At 37.3% G+C, this 23,039-nt stretch overlaps 3 protein-coding genes across 3 annotated transcripts; 2 read left to right on the forward strand and 1 right to left on the reverse strand.

Annotated features, from left to right (window-relative positions):
- The first annotated feature begins 482 nt into the window (after positions 1-482).
- LOC118059837 (eukaryotic translation initiation factor 6-2) lies at positions 483-3,355 on the forward strand. Its single transcript, XM_035072811.2, has 8 exons — positions 483-594; positions 1,022-1,067; positions 1,219-1,315; positions 1,419-1,504; positions 1,594-1,638; positions 2,025-2,155; positions 2,740-2,850; positions 2,949-3,355. The coding sequence occupies exons 2-8, from the start codon at positions 1,058-1,060 to the stop codon at positions 3,204-3,206; spliced, it is 738 nt and encodes a 245-aa protein (XP_034928702.1). The 5' UTR covers positions 483-594; positions 1,022-1,057; the 3' UTR covers positions 3,207-3,355.
- Positions 3,356-4,164: 809 nt separating this feature from the next.
- Positions 4,165-8,006, forward strand: LOC118059838 (NAC domain-containing protein 78). Its single transcript, XM_035072812.2, has 6 exons — positions 4,165-4,555; positions 4,846-5,123; positions 5,235-5,429; positions 6,553-7,059; positions 7,141-7,258; positions 7,432-8,006. Exons 1-6 carry the CDS (start codon positions 4,387-4,389, stop codon positions 7,836-7,838), a joined length of 1,674 nt encoding a protein of 557 aa, XP_034928703.1. The 5' UTR covers positions 4,165-4,386; the 3' UTR covers positions 7,839-8,006.
- Positions 8,007-10,359: 2,353 nt separating this feature from the next.
- LOC118059839 (GDSL esterase/lipase At5g03610) lies at positions 10,360-12,825 on the reverse strand. Its single transcript, XM_035072813.2, has 6 exons — positions 12,412-12,825; positions 12,195-12,305; positions 11,575-11,852; positions 11,190-11,487; positions 10,772-10,956; positions 10,360-10,627 (listed from the first exon to the last, which is right to left on the reverse strand). The coding sequence occupies exons 1-5, from the start codon at positions 12,473-12,475 to the stop codon at positions 10,772-10,774; spliced, it is 936 nt and encodes a 311-aa protein (XP_034928704.2). The 5' UTR covers positions 12,476-12,825; the 3' UTR covers positions 10,360-10,627.
- Positions 12,826-23,039: the final 10,214 nt, after the last annotated feature.

Consider the following 23,039-nt stretch of genomic DNA (forward strand, 5'->3'; position numbering starts at 1 on the left):
TTAATTTAATCTTGATATTTAAAAGCCCATTCAAAAACATGTGAAAAAAAAAACGAATTCTTTACAATGAGATGCATTTATTTGTAACATGACTCAATTATAACAAAATGTCTCCAGTGTAAGAGATGAAGACAATGAAAATTCTGTTTTTAAAATACAAAATTTATTTTAAAATTGTTTTATAAACATGTTTTTATTATATTTTTATTTTTATTTCTATTTCTATTTCTATTTTTTTGAATAAATATATTTTTGTTCTCATTATCTTTATTTTATTCATTTGTTTTATTTCAATAATAAAATAAAACAAGCTGGAAAATGAACTCAACTATCATTTTACCAAAAATAACGGGAAAGAACTCAAACGAAGTCTACGAGAACGACGTCGTCATTACGCGAAAAAGGTCAAAACTCTGGAGACGCGAATAAACAGCGCATCACTTCACTTTTCAACTGAAACGGCATCGTATTATAGAGAAAGGCAGTGGCAATTAGGCATAAGAAAAATATCTGCGCGGGTCTAAAACCACACAACCCTTCATTTTCTCTCACTCGCAGACGCCAGTGTTTCCGCCACTGCAAAAACATCAAACAGTAAGCATAAATTTCTTTAATTTCTTATATATATATTCAACCATTTATCATTATAATTTTATTTTCTTTCCTTCGATCTGTTTGGCTATCAAGAAAATGAAGGCAAACAGGAGTATTTTTTTTTCTTTTTTTCATTTCGCTTCAATTTTCTCTCTAGTTAGCGGCTCTGCTTTGTATTGGAAGTGAAATGAATCTAGGTTTTTTTTGTGGTGATTTTGATTTAAATTTAAAGAAAAACGTGTGTTGTTATGGGAGTTTAATTTTGTAGCCATTAGGGTTTATGGGCCCTGTTTGGGTTCTAAGATAGTTTGGGAAACTTAAAGTTACTAGAAAGTTATTCATATTGGTCTTTAGAGGTCATGAAATTTGTTGTGCTCCTCAGTGTTTCTTTCGAAAGAAACTGATGTTTGTGTTTTTCTTACACCAGCTCTTGTTTATCTCTGTGTCCGACTTTGTAATCTTCATGGCGAGCAGTAAGTTTCCTAATTTCCCTGCCAGTTGTTTGTTTCAGTTGTATGATTACTGAATCGTGCGAGTTTCTTTTCTTCTCTTCTGTTAATTTCAAGTTTAATGTAGATCGTGAGTGTTCTATTTATCTGAAGCTTAATGGGTGAATTTGTGCAGGACTTCAGTTTGAGAATAACTGTGAAGTTGGTGTGTTTTCCAAGTTGACCAATGCGTACTGCTTAGTTGCAATCGGTGGATCAGAAAGCTTCTACAGGTGTTATGAATGTTGAGCTAACAAGTTATCTGATCTGCTTACAAGAGTCGTGTCTGGTATTGTTGATTTACATGGATTCTCTAACTGCATGAGTCTCTTGCAGCACTTTTGAGGCAGAGTTAGCTGATGTCATTCCTGTCGTTAAGACCTCAATTGCTGGCACTAGGATAATTGGACGGCTATGTGCTGGTGAGAATTCTGAACTTTTTCCTTGTCCTAGAATCAGGTATCCATTGCTTCTTCCTACTTTAGTGAATTCAAGTGTACTCTTTTGGCAGGAAACAAAAATGGGCTTCTTGTGCCTCATACCACCACTGATCAAGGTGAGTTTGATGAGATACTGGAAGCAGGAAGAAAATATTATAGCTGCTTTTATAGTTTAGCTGTTTCAGCTACATACATTGGATTATAATACCATGTTTAATGAATTAGCTTTTTAATATCACTCGTGCAATTATAGCATTGGATGATCATACCACACGCGCGCACACACGCTGCAATGCAACTCTACTTGTCATCTTACCATTTAAAATTTCCAATTGTGCATTTTTAACAGTTGGACCTGTAAGCATCTCATGCAAACAAGAAAATGTGCTTTCAATCTTGTTTAATAATGTTTGTTCTTTTAATCACCTACTTGATTTCTGACTTTGGACTCGGTTATCTGTTGGAGATCTTATGCTCTAATTGTTTATGTTTTTAATTGAAGAACTCCAGCATTTGAGAAACAGCCTACCTGATCAAGTTGTTGTTCAGAGGATTGACGAGAAACTATCTGCTTTGGGTAATTGCATAGCATGCAATGATCATGTTGCCCTTGCACACACTGATCTGGACAGGGTAAAGTTCTATATCCCTGAATGATTTGTTTCATGACCTTAAACTAGACTCTTGTTATAATCATTGGGGACTAATGGAGAGTTCTGAAAATTAATAGATTTTAGAGTTCATTTAGTTTCTTGGCATGTGCTTAAGTTAGGAATGGGCTCTTACTTAGCTGGAGGCCTGAAGTTAAGCTTAAAACCTGTCTGAATGGATTCGTGTATTAACTAGTCAGTAGCAGATAGGCTGTTAGGCTCAGAAAGTGACTCAGAGGTATAACATGGCCTCTTATTCCTACACGTTGTGGAACTTTTCTTTAATATGCTTTAAAGAAAGATTTTGTTGGAAGTTAAGAACATTCAAAGCCTCTTGAAGAACATTTTTTGACTGTTGTTGTAGTACTCTCTTTATCTGAACATGTTAAATAGTTGGTGGTGGGGTCATCATGTTCTATGACAACTTTACAAGGATGGTTGATTGAGATGTAAGAAATGAATATCAGAATGGTTCACAAATCACAAAAACAACTTCTAATTACAAGCATCACTTTTTATTATTATTTTTGAGTGCCCGCATTTTCTGCCATGTTCAAATTTCACCAGGAAACTGAGGAGATAATTGCTGATGTTCTCGGGGTTGAAGTGTTTAGGCAGACAATTGCTGGCAACATTCTTGTGGGGAGCTACTGTGCCTTCTCCAACAGAGGTGGTTTGGTAAGAGAGACTCGCTTCTTCTTGAAGGACTGAACAAACGTTTTAAGTTCTTCAATCACAGAACTTGCACTAATATCTTGTGTTTGGACTTTGGACAGGTCCATCCTCATACATCCATTGAAGACCTGGATGAGCTCTCCACCCTTCTTCAGGTCCCCTTAGTTGCAGGTACTGTAAACCGTGGTAGCGAAGTGATCGCTGCTGGAATAACAGTAAACGACTGGACAGCCTTCTGTGGATCGGACACTACAGCCACCGAACTATCTGTAATTGAAAGCGTCTTCAAGTTGAGGGAAGCTCGACCTAGTGCCATTGTTGATGAGATGAGGAAATCATTAATTGACAGTTATGTTTGACTTGACGTTACCTTCTTTTCCCACCTGTCATCGGGCTCCGTATCCTCCTGTAATGGAAACATTAATATTTTAATCTTCTTAAGTCGGATTTTGTTTTCCAATTAAGAATACATGCTTTTGAAATGGGGTTTTAAGTTCCCTGTATTTTACTGGCTCTCAATGTCTCCACAAGTGATTCTCTTTTTGTTCCTCATTGTCCCTGCTAAATTATATTGTTCCCTCCCATCTGTGTTGTTTCATGTAGCTACAAATTTCACATGAATTAGAGAGAGAAAAATGTTATTTAATTGGTAGCTTTTCATGGACTTCTGTTTTTTTAAATAAAATTCTTTTATGTTAATCTAATTATTTTTTATTATTAAAAATTTAATCAGGGTAATTGAATTTTAAATTTTATGAGTTTATATGTTTTTTCCAATTTAATATAAAACTTAGTGTAAATAAGTTTTCGAATCATAAATTTTTCAAGTTAATTGATCTCCTAACACAACTTTTTTTACTAGGTTGAAACGTAATTTTTGCATCTTATTAGCAAATGAGTCCATGGAAGGCAATTGCGAAGTAAAAAAAAAAGTTTTATGTTTTAACTCAACATGAATTTAGGTCAAGTCAAAGAATAAGTACATAAATAAATAGAAGAATACAGAAACACGAATTATTAATAAACTCACACCAACCATAAGGACAAAGCCGTCATTTCACCTTGACCTTATCAGTCCTCTGTCCTTCCCCTTACGGTTGCGATTGCGTCAGTGTCTGTGTCACTCACAAACCCCATTCTCGTGTGCAGTCTCAATTTCTCCACGCGTCAATTTATTTCTGCGCCACGTAAACAATACCTTTACTTAGACCCCACTTTCTAGCCTGTCAGACACCGCCACATTCTCATCAGGTGATACTTTAGATTGTCCTCTCCATGTCGCTTTAGCTTTGCCTTACCGAATTTTCCTCGAAAAATCAGCTCGCTTAAAAAGGTTAATAAAATGAAATGAAAGGCTCACTTCTCGACCCCAAAATAATGGCCTCTTCTTCAATCTCTCCTCGTCAACAATCGGACTCCGATTGAAACAAATAAACTCTAACCCTAAAAATCTCAATCATTTCTTCAAAATCCTCTACTTAAAACTCTGTAAACTTTACTTTAACCCTAAGACGAACTATCGTTTCGATTTCGAATTTGATGGGCAGTAGTGACTCGGCGACTTCACTTGCTCCCGGGTTTCGATTCCACCCGACGGATGAGGAGCTTGTCCGTTACTATCTTAAACGGAAGGTCACTAACAAACCGTTCCGTTTGGACGCCATCTCCGTCACCGATGTTTATAAATCTGAGCCGTGGGATCTTCCAGGTCTTAAATTTCACAACTTTGTCTCTCTTTAGATCCACGTGTCTAGCTCTTTATTTAATAGAATATAATTGTTTGATTCGTGACTTAACTTTTAAGTAATCGATTTTTTTTTTGTTTGATCATAGATAAGGTAGTGATTTAACTTGATTAGGTTTTGATTGTGAATTGAAATATAACTTGCTTGACTGTGAGCTATATATGGTAAAGTGATTTAATTTAGTTAAAAGTTGTGAATTTGGTGATTATTCAGTCTTTACTTTAATGGGGATTTTGGTTTGTGGGTTCTGTAGTTAAGTCAAAATTGAAGAGCAGGGATTTAGAATGGTATTTCTTTAGTATGCTGGATAAGAAGTATGGAAATGGGGCCAAGACGAACCGGGCCACTGAGAAAGGGTACTGGAAAACGACTGGGAAAGACAGGCCTATTCATTGGAACTCACGAGTTGTGGGGATGAAGAAGACCCTTGTGTATCATCAGGGTCGAGCCCCACGTGGTGAGCGCTCTAATTGGGTAATGCATGAGTATCGGCTTGCTGATGAGGAGCTGGAGAAAGCTGGAATTGCTCAAGTGAGATTGATATCTCAAAAGAGATTAAAGTTCCTTTTCTTTTAAATGTAATTTGTTGGGATTTTTTTTGTGTGTTGATTGTCTTGTGTTTTTGTATTTTGGGCGGGGAAGGATGCATTTGTGCTTTGTAGGATTTTCCAAAAGAGCGGGACAGGGCCGAAGAATGGGGAGCAGTATGGGGCACCGTTTATTGAGGAGGAATGGGAGGATGATGATGTGCCTCTCTTGCCAAGTGAAGAGATGGTGCCAGCTGGAGAAGCACCAGTTGGTGATGGCTCATACCTGGAACTGAATGAGCTTGACCAGGTTTGTACTTGTATGGTTACTAGTGGTAAATTATTTTGAATCGTTTAATTGTAAATTAAGAGTATAAAAATGTAATTTTAATAAAATCTATTAGATCTACATGATGAATTGAGGTGCGCACATGAAAACATTTACATGCAAAGAAGTTAGCAGAAGTAGTTCATAAGAATAGAATGCCATTTAGTTGATTGTTTAAGTGTTAGTACTAGATCTTGCGTATTCTTTGCATCGCCAATGCAAAGCTGTCCTTTTTTAAACTCCCAAGAAGTATATGCTCAAATTTCAAATTTGTAGAATACATATTATGTTGGGGTAATAAGGATTCTTGATACAAGTTCTTAATCTAGAAGCGCTCGACTTGCACATTTATTTGATAATTATGTCCTTGATGTGACTGCATTAAAACTTTAACTTGCTTCATTAGTCCTAGTATCCAATACTTTAACATGTTGCATTTTTATTTTTTTTGCCATCTGATAATTGTCAAGGTTTTTGCGTTGAGGTTTGAAGTTCTTTGCAACCTCCTGAGAAAATGGGATCACTTTCTGTTTTTCCTTGTATTTTGCTTGTGATTAAGTACATACTCAATGCAGTTGCTTTTGCCATCCGGTAATTTTCAAGTTGTTATTTTGGACCACTAAGCTATGTCACTGTATGTTATTTTTTATTTCTTGATTGTGTTTATTGCACCAGGTTTGTAATATACTCTCTGGGGTCTACATGTTCTCAGATGGATTGCCTTATTCCCACTAAAGAACTTGCTGCTTATTAAGCATTTACGTGCCTTGGCTGTTAATTTGGATCACTAAGCTGTCATTGTATGCCGCGCTCTTTCTATTTATTGACTTTTGCATATGGTAATATTGGTTTATTGTAAAAGGGATCGAAACGTATTTGGTCAACTTAGTCAAATGTCTTATGTAGTGTATCTGCTGCTTTGGTCTTGTGTCTTTGCCATGGTGATTATTTATAAATTTTCTGGGGGAGTGTTGTCAATGTATGTTTCTTCATCATTACTTGTGATCCATGCTCCTCTGCCCAGCCTTCCTCTTTGTTTGCATTTCATGATTAATGGTCTCACAACCAATTAAAATTTTCATTATTTTTGTCTTTTTTCCACCAGAATTTTGACGGTGGAATTACATCTGAAAATACTGCTCTTCCACTAAACTTCTATTATGGGGAAACAAGCAACCATGTGGAACAGCCCAGTAACTTCAGTGACAATGATATAAAGCCTGTGATAAGAGGGGCGGAGAATAGAAATGGTCCAGCTCCATCAGCTGACCAAAACTTGGATTTACCTGGACAATATGAGTTGGATGCAGACACAAAAGAACACAATGTGGAGCCTATCAATATTGTGAATGCTCTCAATGCAAATTATTTGTTTGATGAATCATACTTGGATGCACTTGGTGATCTTCCACAGAGTGAAGGATTTTTCCTGGAAGCTAATGATCTTTCAAAGCCTGTGGAGCCAGAGACCGGTGGAGATTCCTCAAGTTTTGACATGGTGGATGAGTACCTCAATTTCTTTGATGCTGTTGATGAGAACATGTCTTTTGATCCTTCTGATATCTTCGGAAGTGAGATTGCTGTTTCTGACCAACAACTTCCACCCCAAGAGGTAAGAATATAATTAAATACTTCATTGCTTTAATTCACTGATTGAGCTGCACGCAGCAATTAATTTGTAACTGTATAACAGGATGTCAAGGGACAAACTGAAGAACTGTCCGCGGCAAGCCAAAACCTATTAGAAACACATGGCACTATTGATCCATCATCATCAAAGCAAAAGCCAGAGTCCATGAAATTTGATTCTGGTAAATTTACATTTCAATTTGTTTCATCGGTACTCTTTGTGCTTCACTTTCCTGTATTCATTAAGAGATGAAAGTTTTGCAACATAGAAATAATTCAGCTGGTCGCATTTTTCCCCACTGGTTTTTACATTTGCTTCTGCTTGTCTGGGCTCATTCTTATGTGTCTTGTTTAGGTGCGGATTTCAAATATCCATTTATCAAGCAGGCTAGTCACAGGTTGGGGAACATTCCTGCACCTCATGCCCTTGCTTCTGAGTTCCCCTCCAAGGACGCTGCTCTTCGCTTACATCCAGCATCTTCCAGCTCAATTAACGTTACTGCTGGTATGATAAGAATAGAAAACATGAGCTTAGGTGGCAGTGAGATGGAATGGTCATTTGGCAAGAACGGGAATGTCAATATCATCCTTTCTTTTGGTTTGCCACAACAAGGTGGTCCTGCCAGTCTGGTGCCGATGAATAGCTTATTCCCAGGCAAAACAGAGTCGGTGGTGTCGCGAGGTTGGCTTTACTTGATGTTCTTTTGGGTCCTAATTCTCTCTGTGAGTTATAAAATCGGGACCTGTATCTGTGCCAAGTAAACGTACGGTCAATGAAGTTGGCTTAGAGATGCCCGGAATAGGGTTGATTGTTAGTTAATTCCTTATAGATCTATTAGGACAGCCTGACATCAAGATAAATCGTTACTTTATGATTGTTATTTATGTTAAACTGCCAAAAATGAGAATTGGTGTGCTTAACTTGCATCATTTCATTGTGATCATACCAAATCGCTCATCATGCCTAACCTTCAAGGGTTTTTGGGGGGTCAGACATCGCACGAGGAGTAATCCTACCACACTTTAAAGTTTCCATGTTTGTTCTAAGCTTCAATTACACTGCATTAGCCGTTGCCTAAGCTGATTTACTGTCAAGTGATATATTCTAAAACAAAAGGATGGCCTACTGAATTTGTCAGAACAGGTTGATTGTTCTCCTACCACACTTTAAAGTTTCCATGTTTGTTCAAAGCAGAGAGGGAGAGTATTAATTACTTGACAGAGCAAGTGATTTTGAAGTTTTGGGCACGAGGGATTGGTCTAAACGAGCGACGAAAGTGAAAAGAGAGACTGGTTGATGAATGTGAGAGCTGTGAGGAGTGCAAACGACGGCCTGTCTTTGTATATTGGGCAGTAGCAGGGGATGTGGTTTGCTCTGCCACAGCCATGGTAGCAGAGAAGAAAAAAGTTAAGGGAAAAAAAAAACAAAGAGAGTGAAGGGTTCGGAGGGGGAGGAACTGAAGAAGAAATCAAGAAAAGGGTAGGCAAGGAAAGAGAGGGGGAGAGAGGTGACGGGTATTTGAGGTGAAGAGTGAGTAGTCAAAGGCCATGAATGTGGCACTAGGCTATAAAATTTAATCCATGAAATCTACTTCTTGATGATAATCATGGGCTCTGGTAGGGTTATCCTCCATTTGGTGTGTCTGCTGCTACTTGGATTCTGCCATCTGAGAACCTTCAAACTCGCCAACATATAGCTTGGCTTCAATTATATTCTCATTTTCATCAAAGCATGTATTGGTGAAAATGATGTAAAAAGGCAAGTCATTTTTTTGTTTATAGATACCATCTTTATTTGGGATATTGAATTGGTGAAAGAAATTTCATAATTTTTTTCGCATTTCATAAATGCTTTCACCCATGAGTTGGATGAGATGTGTTTTAGAGGTGTGTACATTAATGACAACAAAAATTTGATCGAAAAGAGATAAGAATACAACCTAATTTTTTTTTCCAATAATAGTAGGAATACAAACTAGCACACAAGCTTTCTAAAGCCAAATGACATGCAATAATAGCCTAGCTCTTAATGAAAACAGAGCTGTATATCATTTTGCAACTAACAAATGATAAAGAAAAAAATCCCCGCCATGAACATCGTGCATGATCCCAGCCAAGTTGCTCCTGATGAGAACCCAATTTAATTTCTCAGTTTTTAGCAACCTAAACGAACACATTCAAATAAAAATGTAAGAATGAATACCCTACAAAGTGCAAAGGTAATCACTTGAACAAAACGAAGAAAAATGCAAAATTTTGTTGAGATATTGGATGTATTTTGAAAATCATATCTTAGAATCTAGTTGCCTACCTAAAGGAGTTGGGTTGAGAGATGGTATCAGATATGAATACACGATGTTCGCACCATTCCGTGAAAGATGTCCAGCATCCCAAAAGATAGACAATGCAGGATTTTCGCATTTTTTCTGAGCAATTGGGCCACACATTTGACCATCCAAGCAGCATGCCTTGAACAAATTATCAGATCCCACAGTTTCTACAACATGAAAAAGAAATTATCACGATTCTGTGCATTCAAAGTTTGGATATATTGAGGTAAAATATTAGTTCTTCCAAGTTTTTCGTAAGTCCAAAGGCATGGAAAAGATGTAGATCAATACAGCACTGAAACATCTCTGGTTCGACACTATAGTTTCATGTCTTTTCAATATACTGAAAAAATAAATAAACTTCATGATATCACTCAGTAAACATATTTACTCGTTTAAATTTGTGAAAGAGCCTCCTGTTTAATGGTTAACAAAAGCCAAGCCGGCTCGATGGGTCTCTTGTTTTTTAGTGTATACGCAGGGCAAGTCACTTCGTTGACTCTAAGCCGTACAAAAGGAATCTTCTTACTTTTGAGTTTTTCTATTTTCTCTTTATTACTTTGTTGGACCAAATTCCCCTCAAAATGCACTGGTCCACTTTTCTTGGATTAGGTCAATTCACAGACCCAAAATTAAGGCGATTTCATACTAATAATACAAGACCAGATGTTTACAAAATGAATTTCATTCCTGAAAAAAATTCATCATTTTTTCTTGCATTTCACAAATGCATTTACCCATGAGTTGGGTGAGAAGTGTGTTTCGGAGATGTGAGAGTTTATTGCATGCGCTTTTGTTGCGGGTTGCACCCGAGGTTTTTTAGGATGGAAAACTATATACTAATCTAGTTTTTATATATACAGTTAAACCGACCCAAGTTTGACCCCAAGTTTTCTAGTTGTATAAAATGAAAAAGTGACAACAAAAATTGAACCAAAAAGAGACAAGAATACAAACTAAATTTTTTCCAATAATATTAAGAACACAAACTGGCACACAGGCTTTCTTAAGCCAAATGATATACAATAATAGCCCAACTCACATTCTACCACTTCCCAGTTCTTCATGAAAACAGAGCTTTTATATCAATTTAATAAAAGTAACAAATGACCGAGAAAAAAATTCCCCGTGATGAACATTGTGCGTGATCCCATCCAAGTAGCGCATGATGATGCCATGTTGTTTACGAGAACCCAATTTGATTTCTCGATTTTTAGCAGCCTAAAACAACAGATTCAGATAAAAATGTAAGAATGATTCCCAAAATAATATCCTGCAGAAGTAATCACCATAACAAACGAAGAAAAATGCAAATTTCTTTAATATATTTGAAATTAAAGCGTATCTTAGAATCTAGTTGCATACCTAAAGGAGTTTGTTGAGAGATGGCTCTAGATATGAACAAACAATATGCGCACCATTCTGTGAAAGATGTCCAGCATCCCAGAAGATTGACAGTGCAGGTTGGTCGCACATTTTCTGAGCAATTGGGCCACACATTTGACCATCCAAGCAGCATGCCTTGAACCGATTCTCAGATCCCACAGTTTCTACAACATGAAAAAGAAACTGTCATGATTTTGTGCATTAAATGTTTGTATATATAGAGGTAAAACATTAGCTCTTCCATGTTTTTCACAAGTCCAAAGGCATGGAAAGGATGCAGATCAAAACGACATTGAAACATCTCTGGTTCAACACTATATATTTTCATGTCTTTTCAATATACTTGGAAGCACCGAAGAACGCATCTTAATTATGCAGAATAATAATGACAAATCACCTTTGTTTTCGTCAAATAATGCTGACTCGATGGCACTATAAAGATCCAAATACACAAATTTGGATCCATTTCTCTCCTTGTTCAGAGTTTGCAGTGACTCTTTCAATAACTTGTTGTGCGTTCTCGATGCGTTGTTCCAAGTTTTGTCACACCTTCGAAGCGTTTCACTATACATGCCTGGAAAGCATCCCCTTGGAGGTGTCCCAAATATAGCTATCTTTTTCACTCCTAAAGCACGAATTTCTCTTAGATTCTTTGTAAGCAGATCAGCAATTGCTTTAGTTTGATCGAGCACATCCTGTTACGTAAACAGAAAAAATATGCAGCATATTTGAGAAAGGGAAAAAAAAAAAAAACAAAAAAGTAAACTAGTCGAGGCACTTACCTTCATGGTGCCTTTTTGGCTTCTAGATTTGTATATATAATCATTGCCAGTGTAAGACACCAGAGCAATAGAATTTTCAAGATCAGCTTTGGTGTACACTTCTCGGGCAATTTGATCCTTAAAATCATACACTTGACGTGTCATTGAGTAGTTATTAAATGACACTTCGAGAACACCGCTCCCTCCACGCGCAAAGTTCATTCCATCCTGTAGTTCTGATCTTGATGCTTTGTCCCTCTGTGCATAAATCACGGGAGCTCGTATATGGAGAAACGACGCTGCATGTATTAAAAAGTCCAAAAGTAACAAATAGATGAGTAAACATGGAGATCGTTAAAGAATTAGTAAATGTTAAGTGATTGGTTTTTAAAGTGTATACTATAAAACAATCTAAAATCATTAAAAAATAGTTTTTAATTTTTTAAAAAACACTGCTTGAAACCTTACAAACAATTTCTAAATCCGGTCTAAATTTAACCAGCTTAACACCAAGAAATTTAAAATAAAACGGTATAATTTTGGATAAAAATAATATATTCTGGTTGATAGGATAACATAGTAATTCGTACTTTTTTAAAATCAAACCAATAAATGCAAGTGAAAATTAGACAATGAAGTACCAATGTAATCCGTCAACATAAGACCATCAGAGGACTTGAAACCCATGTTTCCAGTGTCTACGAACGAGTCTCCGATGACAAAAAGCTTTGTTTTTTTGTTCTCTTCATGTCCTGCAATTCGTAGGGTTAATTTCTATGTTCAATAAAGAGTAGCAGAAATACATAAGAAAATTTTGAAAGAAGAAAAACAACTTCAAATATAAATGGTGTGATTAACCTGTGGAAATAGCAACGAGGGAAAATAGAAGCAGAAGAGCAAAAAGTTTCCCCTTCATTTCCATTGAAAAAGAAATAGAGAGAAATCTGTAAATGTGGGTGAAGTTTTGAGAAAGACATGGTCGGGTTTTATAGGCATGGCTTTATGGTTATGCACAGCTCATTGACAGGGTTTCATGTGAATTGTGAGGTTTCTGGAGACAATCCAGTTAATGTTTCTTGATAGTGTTAGTTTTACCTTCCTATTTTTGGTGTGTTGCATGTTAGCATCCATTGTCCCAACAGCTCATGAGTAATTACAGCGTGTTCCACTCAAAATTTTGAGTAAATGTATTGGCAAATTTAGTACAAACTGCCAAATAAACATGATAAGTCTGTCATCTTCTTTTTTTTTTTCTGTCTTTTTAGTTTTGATCAACATTCTGTCCGAAACAGAGAGAGAGAGAGAGAGAGAGAGAGAGAGAGAGGGAAGGAAGGAAGGAAGTTGGTCCAAACTTTTGGGCAGGCAAGTCATATGATTAAGGTGAAACTATGTTGATTTGGTTTATTAGGTAGTTTTTGTTAGTGTGGTACGAAGTGGGGGAGGAACTGGTGTCTGTTTTTTTTTTTTTTTTTAAGTGAATCTCAGGATATTATTAATTACTGCTAAACACTATAAAATTTTCCATGGATGTAGCATAACTTAAGGAGAAGCTCTTGCTAAGTTTTTGATGTTTCTACAAAAACTCCATATCATCTAATAATGGAATTGTGAAGCCCAGCTTCGAGAAGTATTGCAGAGATGACATAGCCTGCTCCGCATGGGTTCATGAATGTCAACAAGGTTGAAGAACCAAAGGCCCAGGTCTCTTTTATGAGCTTTTCAATAATCTATTGAGCAGTGCAGAAAACAGATGGGTTCATGTGTCAAACCCCCACTTGGGAAAATAAGAGGACAAGAATGAATATTTCAAGACCTGGTCAATAGCCATGGGGTTTTGTGATATTGATCAGTGAGTGTTTTCATCGAAGCTAGCTTGTATACTAGGCGGCAGCAATATATGAACCTTTATGGGTAAAACAAAGTTTCATGGTATATGCTACAGATAGATTATTCCATATCTCTTTTATCAGCAACGTAAACTCGAATGTTCGAGTTTCAAGATACCATGATACCCGATTGTATCTTCCTTGCCAGCTAATACGACAATCGTCAATGTATTTACCAATGTTGATTATCTGAGTTCAGACGCGGTGACATGCATTGGTCCCAAATAGCAATTTGCTTATATAGACATCATGCAGCAGATGGTTCAGTCCAGACATTTTCAATAGCTTTCAAATTGATCAAATGCCTGCTGAAGAATTGTGGACTGGTATCATCACCGAGAAGGAAGCTGACGATGCTCAATCCAAGAGTGGTTTCGATCCAAAAACCGGAATTTATCACTCGTTACATCAACTTGGAGAGAATCTCCAAATCCCCACTAGACATGACCTAGACACGACCAGTTATGTGCTATCCCAGTTTCCCCATCCTGATCATGCTGAGACTAAAGTTGCACTTGTTGATTTGGCCACCAACCAGCAAGTCACCTATGCTCAGCTTCATCGATCTATCCATGCCCTTGCATCAGGCTTGTACAATGGTCTTGGAGTCCGAAAAAGTATTGGTGTTGTCTTTCTGTCACCAAACTCAATCTTGTACCCGACAATATGTCTAGCTGTATTTTCCATTGGAGCAATCCTTAGTCCTGCCAACCCAGCTAACACAATATCAGAAATTTTGAAACAAATACGGGACTCGGGTGCTTAACTTGTCATTTCAGCACCAGAGGAGGTGCCTAAGTTGGTTGAAAATGGAATGCCTACACTAGTTACAACTCCAGAGTCAAATGACGATTCACTATCTGTCAAAGAACTAATTGAATGTGGTGGTCCGCTTGAGTTGCCACAGGTCAGGATAACTCAATCAGACACTGCAGCTATAGCTATACTATACTCTTCAGGTACTACTGGCACAAGCAAAGGTGTGATATTTACACGTTCAAACTTCATAGCCATCATGACCCTCCTGAAATGGTCAGTCTATGCAAGTTCATCGCAAAATGACATATTCTTGTGCTTCGTCCCAATATTTCACATCTACGGCCTTGTGTTTTTCGGTTTAGGATTATTCTGTGCCGGAATTACAACTGTGTTAATGCAAAGATTTGATTTCAAGCAATGCTTGATGCTGTTCAAGCTTACAAAATTAATAACATACCTGCAGTGCCTCCAGTGATACTTGGGCTAGTGAAACATGCTAACGAAGTCAAGTGTGTCTTGTCATCTTTAAGAAGGGTGGGATCTGGGGCTGCCCCATTGAGTAAGGAACTGTAATGTTTTGAATTAATGAATTAGAAAATACAATAAAGCCCTTAAAGACTTAAAGTGTGGGTATAAATGAATGAGGGGTATATTGGTAATTTAGCAAAAACTTGATAAATATAAATAGAAGTAAAAAAAAAAAAAAGAGGGATCTGATTTTGAGAGGAAGAGAATCGGCAGAAGAGAGAAAGGAAAGAAGAAGAAGAGAAAAGAAGGGAAAATAAGGGAAAAAGAAAATGAGTTGGAGGAAATAAGTTTAAAGGTAAGATTTAAGTTGTTAAATGTATAATTATGTGTTAATTAAGCTTTAATTTCAGTTTTGATAAATGTTAGGGTTATGAAATTTATGTTTTGGGTTTAATTGATGAATTAAATTGAAGGTTAGGGGTTGATTTGTTGAGTAATTGATTATTAAGTTGATTATGGAATATTGTAATGATTTTGAGTTATAGTTTTGTTTGAATGGTGAATTTGTGTTAGAAATCAGGGGATAACAGTAGGTGATCTGTTGAAATTCTGGATTTGAGGTTGAAGATGACAAAAATTCAATTTGGTCCCTCAATTTGCGGAAATTACAGTTTAGTCCCCAAACTTTGCGTGAAAATTACAAAATTGGTCCTGAAGCATATTCCGAGATTCTGAACAGAATAACATATGAATTATGGACAGAATTACTGTATAAATAAGAGAATTTAACACTTTCAATTTAGTCCTCCAATTTGACAAAAAGTACGATTTGACCCTAAAAATTTAGTAAAATTCCAGAATGATCCCTGAAGCATAATGATACATCCTGGATAGAATTAAGGATTAATTAAGATCATAATTTCAGTATATTCATGGATTTATGACAAATTTTAGTTTGGTCCTCCATTAGACAAAAAAATATAATTTGGCCCTAAAAAATAAATAAATTCCAGATTGGTCCCTAGTTGCAATATTAGCTTTTGCAGATTATTTTGATGAATAATTAAGGGTTATTTAGTGAATTATTACCAATTTTATTAGTTGTTTTTATTATGGATTAGATTTCGGGAAAACCGTCCGATTTTGGGTTTTTGAGAAAATTGACTAGTTAGTTCAAAAACCATATAGGGTTACGGAATACACTCTTAGTTAAGTTTATTAAATAGGTTAAATGTTCTTTCGAGTTGTTCTTGAAAATGTCTCCTTTGTATTCAGATAATCCTGATATTCTATCGGCGGGACGTCAGTAGGATTTTCTTTGGTGTCTGCTTTTAAGTTATGTTTGCTTTTGAGTCAGGTGAGTGGATAATTTTCCATATGCATGAGAAATATTATAAATATTTGATTTGTTAATATGAATTGATCATGCTTCTTGATAAATATATTACGTTGATTATTATCCTTGTTTTATGATAAAGCATGATTAATTATTAAATTTGAATTCTTGATATGAACCAGCATATATTTTGAATTGACTTCTGAATTGATCAGCTCCTCATTGATTGATTCATGAGTTGAGCTTTGAGATATGAATATGTTTATTTGATTATGATTATGAACCTATGGTATGTCAGTTAGAATACCCATGCTAACAGGGTAGTGTTAGTCTTTGTGCACATCGTATCTGAACCCTAGTTGGTCGGGGGAGTCATCAACCTGTGTGGGACTCGATCATCCCACAGTACGGAGCCCCCATGCTCATTGCCATTTTGATTTCTGACAAACTTTACCATATAATTCTTCTTGTTATGGCCTATTTGAGAAACCTTTTCTATATATATATATTTCTCATTACTGTATTACCTCATGTGTGTGTATATTGAACGTTATCTACTCACTGAGTTGTTGAACTCACCCTCTCATTATTTATCCTTTTCAGGCTTATAGCTTGATAGCAGGTCACTTTTGCGTTGAATCTTCGAACCTGCTTTTTTTGTTGTAATTTGTACCTTCCTTTTTTTGTCAAGTTAGTGCTCCAAAACTATGAAATTATATTAACTCTTGTATTAAGATAATTACATTATATTATGAAGTTAGTTTGTTGTTAATGCTGCGTTAAACTCTGATTGAGTTGTTTAAAGGATTGTATGTAAGTTTGGGTTCGTATAGGTTTGGAACCTTAGAGGGGAACCTTGTCTATGTGCCAGTCATGGATCCGAGATTCGAGTCGTGACAAACTTAGTATCAGAGCTTTAGGTTTAAGAATCAATAATATAATTAATTTCATAATAAGTGGAGCATTAGGATCCGTATCGTCTTGTTTGTTGTTTTTGAAATTTTGAATTCTCGTCAAGCATGTCTTTTTCCTTGTGATAGATATGCTTTCCTATAATTCTGTGATAATTATCATGCTATTGTTCTAGCATGACTTAAGTGCTCTCACTTTTATTTTAGAAAATTCCGAGGAATAGACGAATAACTGATACTATTAGGGTAGATGATGATCAGGATGATGTTCCTATTATGCAGTTGAGAACTGTAAGACAGAGAAGGAGGCGCGGTGCACCCGTGCCTCAACATGTTAAGGAAGTACCTCCACCAGTGGAGGAAGAGCCTCAGGAGATAGAAAAGAGAAAGATATAGTTGATGAAACAGGTGTGGGGGTAGCTGACCCTGAGCTTGTTACAGAGGTTCAGCAACTTAGCCAGGTTGTGTAGACTTAGATAGAATTTACTATGGAGAGAGATAGAATGAGGGATAAAGATGTACCCTCGACATCCCATATTGTTCAGGGAGTTAATGTGCCGTTGAATGACTTCATGAAGTTGGCACCTCCTATTTTTACTGGGATGGACAGTTTAGAGGATCCTCAGAGGTTCCTAGATGACATTTGGTGATGGTGTGAAGTTTTGGGATGTACAGACCACCGAGCTGTGAGTTTGGCATCGTTCAGGTTAGAAGGAGATATGTCAATCTCTTGGTTTGAGTCTTGGAAAAGAGCAAGACCAGTAGAGGCTCGGTGGACATGGAAGGAGTTTAGCTCCATGTTCTTAGACAGGTTTCTCCCTCAGAGCGTCAGGGATGCTCGACTTTATGAGTTTGAGAGGCTATCTCAGGGGAGCATGACAGTGGATGAGTATGATCTGAAGTTCACTCAACTGTCTAGGTATGCAGAACATCTTCTACCCACTAAGGAGTGGAGGGTGAAGAGATTCATTAGAGGACTCAAATCCTCTATGTATATGGTGATGGTGTCACAGGTGTTTCCATCCTATTCCTCAGTCGTTGATAGGGTCAGGTTGCTAGAGGCGCGTGAAATAGAGGACATGACTGCTGGCCAGTCTAAGAGGCCTAGAGATGAGGGTCAGTCTTTTAGGCAACAAAGATTAAGTGCAAGTCCGTCTAGGGGATGAAGTGGTCGTCAGGGATCATGGGTTCAGAGGAGGTTTAGACATAGACCGTCAGTTTTAGTGGCTCAGGCGGTTAGAGTGGTAGTAGTGGTACCCAAAGTTTAGTTCAGACTGCACCTCGTAGTTCATTTGTTTCACCTGGGGATAGTTCTTCGTGTCAGCACTGTGGAGGAGGTCATACTAGTGTAGAGTGCTACAAAAGGACTGGGGCTTGTTTTAGTTGTGGCCAGATAGGTCATAAGATTAAAGAGTGCCCGAGGAGACAGTTGTCCACTTCGGGGTTATCTGCTTCTGTCCAGCATCCTATTCAGGCACCATCGACGAGCCAGTCTGTGGCTCATGGGAGCAGAGGTTTTGGTGGCCATTGGTTGTTTATCTAACCTCATAGTAAAATATGGGGACACAAATGAATGAGTTGCACCCGTATCAAACAAAACTTTTGCTTCAAAAGAGCAAACAAGAAGAATACCTGAAACAACTATGTTGGATGCCTGAGCATCCTGCTGAGTCAAGGTAAAAACTCTAGCATGCCCCTGACCCTATTGTATCTGACCTCTATCACTTGTACCCCGACCTCTCTGACCACGACCACCAAAACCTCTACCCCCATGAGCCACAGACTGGCTCGTCGATGGTGCCTGAATAGGATGCTGGACTAAAGCAGATAACCCCGAAGTGGACAACTGTCTCCTCGGGCACTCTCTAATCTTATAACCTATCTGGCCAGAACTAAAACAAGCCCCAGTCCTTCTATAGCACTCTACACTAGTATGACCTCCTCCACAGTGCTGACACGAAGAACTATCCCTAAGTGAAACAAATGAACTACGAGGTGCAGTCTGAACTAAACTCTGGGTACCACTACTGCCACTCTGACCGCCTGAGCCACTAACTGACGGTCTCTGTCTAAACCTCCTTTGAACCCATGAGCCCTGACGGCCACTTCGTCCCCTAGACGGACCTGCACTTAATCCTTGTTGCCTAAAAGACTGACCCTCATCTCTAGGCCTCTTAGACTGGCCAGCAGTCATGTCCTCTATTTCACGCGCCTTTATCAACCTAGCACTATCAACGGCTGAGGAGTAGGATGGAAACACCTGTGACACCACCACCATATACATAGAGGATTTGAGTCCTCTAATGAATCTCTTCACCCTCCACTCCTCAGTGGTTAGAAGATGTTCTGCATTCCTAGACAGCTGAGTGAACTTCAGATCATACTCATCCACTGTCATGCTCTCCTGAGATAGCCTCTCAAACTCATAAAGTCGAGCATCCCTGACGCTCTGAGGGAGAAACCTGTCTAAGAACATGGAGCTAAACTCCTTCCATGTCCACTGAGCCTCTACTGGTCTTGTTCTTTCCTAGACTCAAACCAAGAGATTGCCACATCTCCTTCCAACCTGAACGATGCCAAACTCACAGCTCGGTGGTCTGTACATCCCAAAGCTTCACACCATCGCCAAATGTCATCTAGGAACCTCTGAGTATCCTCTGAACTATCCATCCCAGTAAAAATAGGAGGTGCCAACTTCATGAAGTCATTCAAAAGCACATTAAATCCATGAACAATGTGGGATGTCGATGGTACATCTCTATCCCTTATTTTGTCTCTCTCCATAGTAAACTCTATCCAGGTCCGCACAACCTGGCTAAGTTGCTGAACCTCTGTAAACAAGCTCAAGGGTCAGCTACCCCCACCACCTGTTTCATCAAACCATATCTTCCTCTTCTATCTCCTGAGGCTGGTTCCTCCATTGGTGGAGGAACCTCCTCAACATGTTGAGGAGCACGGTGCCACCGCGCCTCCTTCCTCTGTCTTACAGTTCGCATTGCATAATAGGAACAATCATCCTGATCATCATCTACCCTACATAGTATCAGTTATTCGTCTATTCCTCGAATTTTCTAAAATAAAAGGAGAGCACTTAAGTCATGCTAGAACAATAGATGATAATTATCACAGAATTATAGAAAGCATATCTATGCACAAGGAAAAAGACATGCTTGACAGAATTCAAAATTTCAAAAACAACAAACAAGACGATACGGATCCTAATGCTCCACTTATTATAAAATTAATTATATTATTTGTTTCTTTAACCTAAAGCCGCTGCGATACCAAGTTTGTCACGGACCCGATCCCGAATCCATGACCGACACATAAGTTAAGGTTTCCCCGCTCCAAGGTTCCAAACCTATGCGAACCCAAACTTACATACTAGGGGTGAGCATTTCCGGTTCGGTCCGGTTTTCACCCAAAAAACTAACCAAACCGATTTTATTTATTTAATTTTTAAAAATTAAAACCGAACCGAAACCGAAACCGGTTCAAACGAGCAATTTTCGGGTTCGGTTCGTTCGGTTAATTGAAAGGAAAAACCGGAAAAAAACCGATTTCATCTTGGCCAAGAGCATATCAAGCAAGTTTTCTGAATTAGAAAGCCAAAAAAGAACAAGATTCAAACGAAAAATTTAAAAAAATATTTATCACAACATCCATTACATCCATTATAGTAATCACAACATAAATAGCAAATCAACATTCTTGTAAATAAATATAGAAAATAAATACATAACAGATCTACAAAAAAATAAAATAAATAGAACAAGGATAAAAATTAAGAGAAGATTGAAGAGAGGGAGGCTCCCGAGCTGCTATTTGGTTGAGAAACATTAAGGATGGTTTCTGTTGATCTTTCTTTGAGGTGGCTGCGTTTCATGAGTTCATCAGGGATGAGAACGAATAATTTTCATAATCAGGCCAGTTATTTGAGCTCGTGCATGAAGAAATGGTTTTATATGAATCAGCCAAGCCTCTCCTAGAGACTATGTGAACTCTGCTGCAAAAGTGGATCTCATACTTTACACATCAATTCTTGCCTATCTTGTTCGATGCCAAGAAGAAGCAGAATGAGAGGCATCTGATGGGCAATCCTTAGTGCTACGAGACATAAGGCCGCACGCTTTTATGATGAGAAGGTATAGGATTGAGAAACATGGGCAAATAAAAGTTATAGAGTGAACGATGGGGGTGAGTGCTGAAGGTGAGAGGTTAAGGATTGTGAAACATGGGTGGCAGAGCTAGGGTTTCTTAGAAAGTAAAGAAGGGGAAAGCTGAAAAGTAGGGTATTTATAGTATTATTAAATTTTTTTTAGCTTGAACCGAGTTTGGTTTCGGTTCGGTTTATTCGTTTCATTTTTTTAAATACGCGAAAACCGAACGAACCGGGCTTGTTTTTTTAAATTTTTAATCGGTTTGATTCGGTTTTTTTTTTTAAATTCGGTTTTTTCGGTTATTTTTTCCGGGTTTTTCTCGGTTTAATCGGTTTTTCGGTTTTTTGCTCACCCCTAATTACATACAATCCTTTAAACAACTTCAATTAGAGTTTAACGCAGGGCATTCACAACAAAACTAACCTTTAATAATATAATTTAATTGTCTTACTACAAGAGTTAATATTAATTATCAGTTTTTGAAGCACTAAAACTTTAGCCAAAAAAGGGATGTACAAATTATAACCAAAAAAGCAGGTTCGGAAGATTCAACAAAAGTGACCTACTATCAAGCTATAAGCCTGAAAAGGATAAATAATGAGAGGGTGAGTTCAACAACTCAGTGAGTAGATAACGTTCAATATACACCACGAGAATAATACAATAATGAGAAATATATACACAACAGCACCCACACACAACACAAAGTATGGCTCTAGGTTCTTATAGAAAGGTTTCTCAAATTAGACAAGGAGATTATATGGTCGTTCGTCAGAACAAAATGCAATGAGCATGAGCCCGTACTGTGGGATGATCAGTCCAACACAGGTTGGTGACTCCCCGCAAACTAGGGTTCAGATACGATGTGCACAAAGACTAACACTACCCCACTGTTAGCATGAGTATTCTAACTAACAAATACCATAGGTTCATAATCATTTAATGCTAACAAACATATTGATCATATCTCAAAGAGCTCAACTCATGACATCAATCAATGAGTGAGCCTATCAATTCAGAAGTCAATTCAAAAATATATATTGGTTCATATTAAGAATTCCAGATTCAATAATTGATCATGTTTTATCATAACAAGGATTAATAATCAACATATATAAGAAGCATGATATCAATTCATAATTAACAAATTAAACTACTTATACTGATATTCTCATGCATTATGGAAAATTATCCACTCACATGACTCCAAAAGCAAACAGCACTCACAAGCTGAAATGAAGGAAATCCTACTGACATCCTGCCGGTAGAATATCAGGATTATCTGAATACAAAGGAGACATATTCAAAAATGACTCAAAGAACATTTAACCTATTTAATACATTTAACTAAGGGTGTATACCGTAACCCTATATGTTTTTGAACTAACTAGTCAATTTTCTCAAAAACTCAAAATCTAACGGTTTTCCCGAAATCTAATCCATAATAAAAACAACTAATAAAATTGGTAATAATTTACTAAATAACCCTTAATTATTCATCAAAATAATCTGAAAAGCTAGTATTACAGCTAGGGACTAATCTGGAATTTATTATATTTTTAGGGTCAAATTGTAATTTTCATCTAATAGAGGACCAAACTAAAATTTGTCATAAATCCATGAATATACTGAAATTCTGACCTTAATTAATCCTCAATTCTTTTCAGGGATGTATCATTTATGCTTCAGGGACCATTCTGGAATTTTTACCAATTTTTTAGGGTTAAAATGTAATTTTTGTCAAATTGGAGGACCAAATTGAAAGTGTTAAATTCTCTTATCTATACAGTAATTCTGCCCATAATTCATATGTTATTCTGTTCAGAATCTCGGAATATGCTTCAGGGACCAAATTGTAATTTTCCAAAGTTCGGGGACTAAACTGTAATTTTTACAAATTGAGGGACCAAATTGAATTTTCATCATCTTCAACCTCCAAATCCAGAATTTTAACAGAAACCTACTG

Source organism: Populus alba, chromosome 10 (assembly GCF_005239225.2).
Source record: "Populus alba chromosome 10, ASM523922v2, whole genome shotgun sequence".
Classification (NCBI taxonomy): Eukaryota; Viridiplantae; Streptophyta; class Magnoliopsida; order Malpighiales; family Salicaceae; genus Populus; species Populus alba.

Coding starts and splice junctions, on each gene's coding strand:
- LOC118059837 (XM_035072811.2), top strand. Junction 1,316..1,418: donor GGATCAGAAAGCTTCTACAG/GTGTTATGAATG, acceptor AGTCTCTTGCAG/CACTTTTGAGGCAGAGTTAG. Junction 2,156..2,739: donor CACACACTGATCTGGACAGG/GTAAAGTTCTAT, acceptor AAATTTCACCAG/GAAACTGAGGAGATAATTGC.
- LOC118059838 (XM_035072812.2), top strand. CDS start 4,387: ATGGGCAGTAGTGACTCGGCGACTTCACTTGCTCCCGGGTTTCGATTC. Junction 5,124..5,234: donor AGAAAGCTGGAATTGCTCAA/GTGAGATTGATA, acceptor TGGGCGGGGAAG/GATGCATTTGTGCTTTGTAG. Junction 7,259..7,431: donor GTCCATGAAATTTGATTCTG/GTAAATTTACAT, acceptor TGTCTTGTTTAG/GTGCGGATTTCAAATATCCA.
- LOC118059839 (XM_035072813.2), bottom strand. CDS start 12,475: ATGGAAATGAAGGGGAAACTTTTTGCTCTTCTGCTTCTATTTTCCCTC. Junction 12,306..12,411: donor CCTCGTTGCTATTTCCACAG/GTTAATCACACC, acceptor TACGAATTGCAG/GACATGAAGAGAACAAAAAA. Junction 10,957..11,189: donor ATTATTTGACGAAAACAAAG/GTGATTTGTCAT, acceptor TTCATGTTGTAG/AAACTGTGGGATCTGAGAAT.